At 43.1% G+C, this 9,058-nt stretch overlaps 1 protein-coding gene across 3 annotated transcripts in view; it reads right to left on the reverse strand.

The window, feature by feature from the left end:
* Positions 1–7,084, reverse strand: part of CRY1 (cryptochrome circadian regulator 1) — a 106,984-nt gene extending 99,900 nt beyond the window's left edge. For 2 of the 3 annotated variants that reach the window (XM_029204911.1, XM_029204912.1), the window contains exon 1: positions 6,322–6,909. In XM_029204911.1, the coding sequence (XP_029060744.1) occupies positions 6,322–6,479 (158 nt within the window). In that variant the 5' untranslated portion in view covers positions 6,480–6,909. Of the gene's footprint in view, positions 1–6,321 lie in introns of all 3 variants that reach the window. The other variant, XM_029204910.1, reaches the window with a different exon arrangement.
* Between the last annotated feature and the right edge of the window lie 1,974 nt (positions 7,085–9,058).

Consider the following 9,058-nt stretch of genomic DNA (forward strand, 5'->3'; position numbering starts at 1 on the left):
GTGTGTGTGTGTGTGTGTGTGTGTGTGTGTGTGTGTGTGTGTGTGTGTCTGTTTCACATCTTCTTTATCCATTCATCTGTCAATGGACATACAGGTTGTTTCCAGGTCTTGGCTATTGTAAATAGTGCTGCTACGGACATTGGGATGCATGTATCTTTTTGAATTATGGTTTTCTCCAGATATATGTCCAGGAGTGGGATTGCAGGATCATATGGTAGCTCTATTTTTAGTTTTTTAAGGAACCTCCATACGTTCTCCATAGTGGCTGTACCAATTTACGTTCCCACCAATAGTGTAGGAGGGTTCCCTTCTCTCCACACTCTCTCCGGCATTTATTGTTTGTAGAATTTTTGATGATGGCCATTCTGACTGGTGTGAGGTGATACCTCATTGTAGTTTTGATTTGCATTTATCTAATAACTAGCAATGATGAGCATCTTTTCATGTGCCTTTTGGTCATCTGTATGCCTTCTTTGGAGAAATGTCTATTTAGATCTGCTGCCCATTTTTTGATTGGATTGTTTGTTTTTTCTGATATTGAGCTGTATGAGCTGTTTGTATATTTTAGAGATAAATTCCCTGTCAGTCACATAATTTGCAAATATTTTCTCCCATTCTGTAGGTTGTCTTTTTGTTTTGTTTCTGGTTTCCTTTGCTGTGCAAAAGCTTTTAAGTTTAATTAGGTCCCATTTGTTTATTTTTCTTTTTATTTCCATTACTCTGGGAGTCACATCCAAAAAGATATTACTACGATTTGTGTCAAAGAGTGTTCTGCCTATGTTTTCCTCTCAGAGTTTTATAATATCCAATTTTACATTTAGGTCTTTAATGCATTTTGAGTTTATTTTTGTGTATGGTGTTAAAGAATGTTCTAATTTCATTCTTTTACATGTAGCTGTCCTGTCTTCTCAGCACCAGTTATTGAAGAGACTGTCTTTTCTCCGTTACACGTTACTACCTCCTTTATTGTAGAGTAATTGACCATAGGTGTGTGGGTTTATTTATGGGCTTTCTATCCTGTTCCATTGATCTATATTTCTGTTTTTGTGTCAGTACCATACTGTTTTGGTTACTGTTGCTTTGTAGTATAGTCTGAAGTCAGGGAGCATGATTCCTCCAGCTCCATTTTTCTTTCTCAAGATTGCTTTGGCTATTCGCAGTCTTTTTTGTTTCCATACGAATTTTAAAAATTTTTGTTCTAGTTCTGTGAAAAATGCCATTGGTAATTTGATCTGTAGAGTGACTTGGGTAGTACAGTCATTTTGACAATATTGATTCTTTCAATCCAAGAATACAGTACATCTTTCCATTTGTTTGTGTCATCTTCAATTTCTTTCATCAGGGTCTTACAGTTTTTGGAGTACAGGTCTTTTGCCTCCTTAGGTCAATTTATTCCTAGGTATTTTATTCTTTTTGATGTGATGGTGAATTCAATTGTTTCCTTAATTTCTCTTTCTGATCTTTCATTGTTACCGTATAGAAATGCAACAGATTTCTGCATATTAATTTTGTATCCTGCAACTTTACCAAATTCATTGATAAGCTCTAGTATTTTTCTGGTGGCATCTTCAGGATTTTCTATGTATAGCATCATGTCATCCACAAACAGTGAGAGTTTTACTTATTTTGTCCCAATTTGGCTCCCTTTTATTTCTTTTTTCCCCTCTGATCGCTGTGGCTAGGACTTCCAAAACCACGTTGAATAAAAGTGGCAAGAGTGGACATCCTTGTCTTTTTCCTAATCTTAGAGGAAATGTTTTCAGACTTTCACCATTGATTATGTTAGCTGTGGGTCTGTCATATACGGCCTTTAGTATGTTGAGGTATATTCCCTCTATGCCCACTTTCTGGAGAGTTTTTATCATAACTGGATGTTGAATTTTATCAAAAGCTTTTTCTGCATCTACAGAGATGATCATATGGATTTTATTCTTCAATTTGTTGATGTGGTGTATCATACTGATTGATTTGTGGATACTGAAAAATCTGTGCATCCCTGGGATAAATCTCACTTGATCATGATGTATGATCCTTTTAATGTACGACTGGATTCAGTTTGCTAGTATTTTGTTGAGGACTTTTGCATCTATGTTCATCAGTGATATTGGCCTGTAATTTTTTTGTGTGTATGGTATCTTTTTCTGATTTTGGTATTAGGGTGATGGTGGCCTCATAGAATGAGTTTGGAAGTGTTCCTTCCTCTGCAGTTTTTTGGAATAGTTTCAGAAAGACAGGTGTTAACTCTTCTCTAAATGTTTGGTAAAATTCACCTGTAAAGCCATCTGGTCCTGGACTTTTGTTTGTTGGGAGTTATTTAATCACCGATTGAATTTCAGTACTTGTAATTGGTCTGTTCATATTTTCTATTTCTTCCTGGTTCAGTCTTAGGAGATTGCACCTTACTAATAGTTTGTTCATTTCTTCTAGGTTGTCCATTTTATTGGCATATAGTTGGCTGTAGTAGTCTCTTATGGTCCTCTGCATTTCTGTGGTGTCCATTGTAACTTCTCCTTTTTCATTTCTAATTTTATTGATTTGGGCCCTCTCCCTTTTTTTTCTTGATGAGTCTGGCTAAAGGTTCATTAATTTTATCTTGTCAAAGAACCAGCTTTTAGTTTCATTGATCTTTTCTACTGTTTTCTTAGTCTCTATTTCATTTATTTCTGCTCTGATCTTTATGATTTCATCCCTTCTGCTAACTTTGGGTTTTGTTTGTTCTTCTTTCTCTAGTTGCTTAAATGAAATGATGGCAACATCAAAAGGTGGTTCTGTTAATTTACTTAGGCAAAATAAATTTTTAAAAATTTGTTTTTCTGTTAAATCCAAAAATCTAGGAAATACTGTTGATTAAAGGAAATGGCACAAAGGAAAGAAGACAGAAACCCACAAGACAGCCTGAATGCCAAGCTAAGGAATTTGCACCTTATTGTACGGTCAATGAGTAAATTAATAAAGTTGTTTAAACATAAAATTATTGACTCCTGGAAGTCACTTCATTAACAAACATTAACTGAGTTACTACTATATGAAAAGCACTGTAGTTGGTGCTATGAGAACAAATTAAATAAAATCTCTCCCTCCATTTTATAACAGACTTCAGTGGAAGAAAACAGTCTGTCTCTCTTCATTATTTACATCTTTATCTGTTACTCATCAAGGGCAATATTTAGTAGTTTAAAAAAATCCTTTTTAAAAAGGAAAATATGGGACTATTCCTATTATGCTTACGAGTTTTATTTCACTCATTATTTAACAATGTGAGTTGTTGGATGTACAAAGTAAAGCAATATATAACCCCTAATCTACAGAATTTTATAGTTTAGGTTTTATAAACTTATAAAGTACTCTAGAAGAAACTGACTGTAGGCATTTAACTAGATATTATTTACCTAGGACTTCCCATTTAAGAGCAAATAGCAAATAAGCACTTACTACTACCACTCACATTTTAAGCATTTAACTTTTTTTTTTTTTTTTTTTTTTTTCGGTATGCAGGCCTCTCACTGTTGTGGCCTCTCCCGTTGCGGAGCACAGGCTCCAGACGTGCAGGCTCTGCGGCATGTGGGATCTTCCCGGACCGGGGCACGAACCCATGTCCCCTGCATCGGCAGGCGGACTCTCAACCACTGCGCCACCAGGGAAGCCCGCATTTAACATTTTTAAACTAATCCTCCTAACAATCCTCCTAACAATCCTCCTAACAATCTTATGAAGAGGGAATCATTACTATATTGTTAAGATATTAATAGATTAAAATATATAACATTTATTATCTTTTTCCAGAATCAACTTTGACACCAACTCTGCTAAGGAAAGTGTTTTATATAGAGTTGCTATATAATTCCCATCAGTACACAAACATGCTGTAATTTCTCCCATCTTAAAAAAAAAAAAAATCCTCTCTTGACTTCATGTTCTCCTCCAGGAACTACACCATTTCTCTGATCCCCCTAGAGGAAAACTTCTTAGAAGAGCTAGCCATTCCCAAAAGGCGGCTGGGCCCGTGCGCCATGGCCACTGAGCCTGTGCTCCGCAACAGGAGAGGCCACAACAGTGAGAGGCCCGCGTACCACAAAAAAAAAAAAAAAAAAAAGAGCTAGCCATTCCCAAAAGGCTTTTGTCTCTGACACTACTGGAACCACTTTAGTCATGATTATGAATGATCTCAAATGCTAAATATGATTTTTAATTTTCAGTCCTCATCTCACTTGGCCAGCAACTTGACAAAGGTAAAACACTTTCTTTGAAACACTCTCTCTCCTTTGCTTGGCTTCCAAGACACCATACTCTTCTGGGTTTTCTTATCTTCCTAGATGTTCCTTCTCTAACTCCTATGCTGGTTCTTCCACAGGTCCACAATTTCAACACATTTGAGTACCCAAGGCTCAGTTCTTGGACCGCCTCTCTTCTCTATCTACACTCATTTTCTTAATGTTCTCATATAGTCTCATGGCTCTACCAGAATGTGCTTCAACAAGATAGGGAATTTTTAGCTTTTTTGTTTATACTGGATGCCCTGCACCTAAAAGTGTCTGACATGTAGTACATGCATGCCATATACCTGTTCAATGACTGAATGGATTAATAAATGGCTTTAAAAGGTACCTATAAAGTGATGACTCCCTAATTTATATCTCCTGCCTGGATCTCTGTCCTTAACTCCAGATATATCCAACTACCTATCTGCTATCTCTACCTGGATGTGTAATAAACATTTCAAACTTAACCAAGTTCAAAAGAGAACTCAAATCACCCTCTCAATGGCTTCTTCAACTGACCACTTAGCAAAGAGCAGTTCCATCCTTCTAGTTTCTCAAGTCAAATTTTGAAATCATTCCTAATTCCTTCTCTTTCTCTCACACCATATATCCAATCTGTCAATAAATTCTGTGAATCCTGCCTTCAAAATATACTCAGCACTTGACTACTTGTCACCACGTCCACCACAATCACTATGGTCCAAGTCATTATCATATCTCACCTGGATGAATGCAATGGACTCCTAACTGGTCTTACTGCTTTTTGTCCACCTCCATCCCACAATTTGAGTCTGTTCTCAGAACCGCAGCCAGAGAAGTTTTTTTAAAACTTACATCAAATCACATCACTTCTCTGCTCATAATCCTACAATTATTCCCACTTTGCTGTGAGTAAAAGCCCAAATCGTGACAACTGCCTATAAATCTCTACTCAATCTGGCCCTATTACATCTCTGACCTCATCTACTACTTTTCCTCTCACGTATTCTGCTCCAGCCATATTGGTTTCTTCTGCTGTTCCTTCCAAAGGTTAAGCATATTTCCACCTCAGGTCCTTTTCTCCTACTGTTCCTTCTCCCTGGAATGCTTTTCCCTAGATATCTGTAATCCATTACTTGCTTCATCGTCTTGCTCAACTGTGACTTTCTCTGAGTTTTTCCCTATCACCATATTTTAAACTGCTACTCCAACCCCGACCCCTTGTATTTTTCATCCCTTTTATCTCTATTTCTGCAAATCCTTTATCGCCACTAAATACTATATGCTTTCTGGGACATGTGCTTGAAAAGCACAAGAAGTTCTATCTGTTTCATTCACTACCATATCCCTAGTGTTTAAAGCAGTGCCTGGTATACAGTAGGTGATCAATAATCTGTTGAAAGAACGGTTTCATTTCCACCAGGGGGCCTAACAATCCTCTAGCCTGGCGTTTCAGGAAAAGATCATAAAGCTTCTCTAAGATTTCTTCCAGTGCTCTGAATCCTAGAAGGATTATACATTGCCTAGAAAGAAAAACTGTGCTTGTCTAGTCAACCACAAGGAGGAGTGGAGAGGGAGAGCCGAGCAAAGAGAAATGTTTCCCTTGCTTTGCCTGTGGCAACCTCATGGTGGAAGAAAACCGGATTTGGAGGCGACTCTACTGAATGAATGATTTTCTCCATACTATGAGTTAACTAAACACACACAAACGTAAACATTAAAAACCACAATCCCTTCAAACGCCACAAAGAGGCCAAGGAAATCAACCCACGGGCCACTGAGAACTGGACGGGTGTTTCTTTAACTCCAGCACTAAGCACTCCATAAATCCAGGGGAAGAGTTCCCATTAGTGCAGAGCCACGGAACTCACACCTTAAGGCCAAGGTGTTCCAGGCTGCCAGCACAGCACTCTCTGTCCAGAGGACTATTAAATCCGTTCTATTTAATACTTAAAGCACCTGCAGTAATTAAAACGGCATAGGCAAGCCGGTGCCAAGTCTAAATTCTCAGGTCTGGCCGATCGCATGTGAAGTCTTGATTCAGCAAACAGCGAAACCAATTTCCCACGGGATTTTGACTCACCGCCACCTGTTGATGCCAACATTGGAGGAGCCGGCGAACCAGGGGTCGAGGATGTAGACGCAGCGGATGGTGTCGGCGCCCTGAATACACTCCTTCAGGGCAGGATTGTCGTGAAGCCGAAGCCCCTTTCGGAACCAGTGCACAGCATTCACCCCCATCCCGGGGACGCGGCGGGTGGCGGGGAGCCGCCGAGCTCCTCCGCGGAGAAATTCAGAGCAGGGGCGTCCGGCTCATAACCGACACCTCCGGTCGCAGGAGAATCGCCGCACCCAAGGAGTGAGGAAAGGGCGGCAGAGGGGAGGGAAGGAAAAAATGAGTCCGAGGAAGGGACGGGAGAGGGAGAGGGCGCTGGCGGCGCAGCTGGAAGATGAATGGAGGTTGCCCAGTCAGCGGAGTCCGGGTGTGACGCCTTTAGGAGCCGGCACCCGCCGCCACCTCCTGGACGAGACGCATAACTTCGAGGGCCCCGGACCGGCGGAGGGTGAGCAAGTTCAACAAAATCGAGCCGACACGACGGCCCGAGCGGGCGCGGGCAGCCCCAGGAGGTTCGTCACGGAAACCTAGCCCCACCGAGGCGGCCCCCGAGGAGCAGACGGCCCGCCTGAGGCGAGCCGCCGACAGGAATGAGAGAGAATTTAGCCACTGTCGGCCACGCTGCCTCTCGGCCCGGGAGAGAGGAGTGAGGACGGAGCACGGAGGCGGTGGTCGAAGCCGCTGGACGGTTGCCGGCCGGTGACCGGTCCCGAGGCTGGCCGGGTGACTCCGCCGCCACCGCCGCGTCAGCGGCCTCGGCCCCGCCCTCGGCTCCTCATTGGAGGGGGCACTCCCCACGTGACCACCGGCACCTCACGTTTCTGAAGTGTGTTTACTACAGCGGCTCTGGGGAATCTGCTTGCACTTCAGTCGCTTCTACGGGGCGACAGCTGCTCCATCTCAAAACCGTCTATCCTCGCCCAGACGCTAGGCATTCTGCCTCTGCGCCTTTTCTCGGCTGAATGGTTGGTGTTGCCTGGAAGCGCCCACTGTGAGCAAAGGCCCCATGTGAGGGAAGGCTTAGCCCCGCCCTCGAGGGCCGTGAACGTTCACCATTGGCTGAGGTTCGCCGAGACCCGGATGAGCACGGGTATGCGGGGAGCTCGCGAGCGCGCGCTCTGCTCTGGAAGGCGCGCTTGCGCTCTCGCTGCATTCCAGTGGGAAGGAGGGCGGGGCCGGGGGGTTGGAGCGCGCTGCGGGATTCCTCCCATGGGGTTCACGGAGACTTGGAGGCAGCCTGGTGTCTTCCAGGAGTCGGCGGGCCAGCCGGGCGGGGAGTGAGGGCAGGATGGGTTGGAAAGAGCAAAGTAGGAGGCTCCACGTAGACTTGGAGCCCAAACCATGTGCTTCCATCCAGCTTTAGCTGGAGAACCCAGCTCTACTTTGGAGTGTGTAGAGCTGGCGCCGTTCTTCTTGTGGCCCTCGCGGCATGGCACCCTTGCACGTGCTCTGGGGAAGAGAAGTAACTGGCGGGTGCCAGGCATCCGTGGAATTCCTTAATATCGTCAACATGTCAGCCCTAGTTTCTGACACTTAGTGTGGTTTGCAAGGCTCTTCGTAATAGGGTCTTTGCCTACCTTCCTGGGGACAATGAACTTAAGGCCATGCCATTCCTTAGACATGCAATGACCTTATATTCATTCAACAATCACTTACTGAATGAAACTGGCACTGTTCGAAGTGCTGCAGATACAAGGGAGAAAGAGACAAATATCTCAGCCCTCACAGAGTTCACAATCTGTCTCTTAACCTTTATATGTTCTATTTTTCCCTCTATAAAATGCTCTTCTTTAGAACCTGCTGCTCGCTACAACCACCTTTGAGGTGGTTGTTATAGATTGAGTTGTGTACCTCTAAAATTCATATAAGCCCTAGTACCTGTGAATGTGACCTTATTTGGAAATAAGATCTTTGCAGATGAGGTCATTAGGGGATCAAATCCAATGACTGGTATCTTAAAAAGGGGGAAATTTGGATGCAACACAGACCCCCACACAGAGAGAAGGCCATGTGAAGATTGGAGTTATGCTGCCACAAACCAAGAACCTACTCGAAGCTAGGAGAGTGGCCTGGAACAGATCCTTCCCTAGTGCCTTCAGAGGGAGAATGGCCCTGCCAACACTTTGATTTCAGACTTCCGGCCTCCAGAACTGTGAGACGATAAATTCCTGTTGTTCTAAGCCACTCATTTTGTGGTACATCACTACAGCAGCTCTAGCAAACTAATACAGCTGTAATGTAAATTTAGTCCTCCAGTGAGCCAATATGTCTGGATAGTCTTCCCTAACCTTGCTTTCGTTGCCGTAGGGAGGGCATAGCATCTTCTTTTTAGTTTCTTAACATTTAAAATTATATAGTATATGAAAACCTGTTGTTCACGATGAAGTATTAAACAGTTATTTTTATCAGTGGGGATGAGCCTCGGTTAATTACCACACCCAGGGTCCCATCACTTTTGCAGAGGATGTGGCAAACAGAGCTGTGCACTCATTTGGATTGCCTCATACTCCAGGGCCTATTGTACTTGTAAAAATACAGTGTTTCTAGTTCATGTTTCATTTTAGGCAGTTTGAAAGTAAGCGGATTCTGGGACTTAACCTGGTGGTCCAGTGGTTAAGACTCCGTGCTCCCAATGCAGGGGGCCTGGATTCAATTCCTGGTCAGGGAATTAGATCCTGCATGCCACAACTAAGAGCTCGCATGC

Source organism: Monodon monoceros, unplaced genomic scaffold (assembly GCF_005190385.1).
Source record: "Monodon monoceros isolate NGI ecotype Baffin Bay Population unplaced genomic scaffold, NGI_Narwhal_1 Super_Scaffold_6, whole genome shotgun sequence".
Taxonomy (NCBI): domain Eukaryota; kingdom Metazoa; phylum Chordata; class Mammalia; order Artiodactyla; family Monodontidae; genus Monodon; species Monodon monoceros.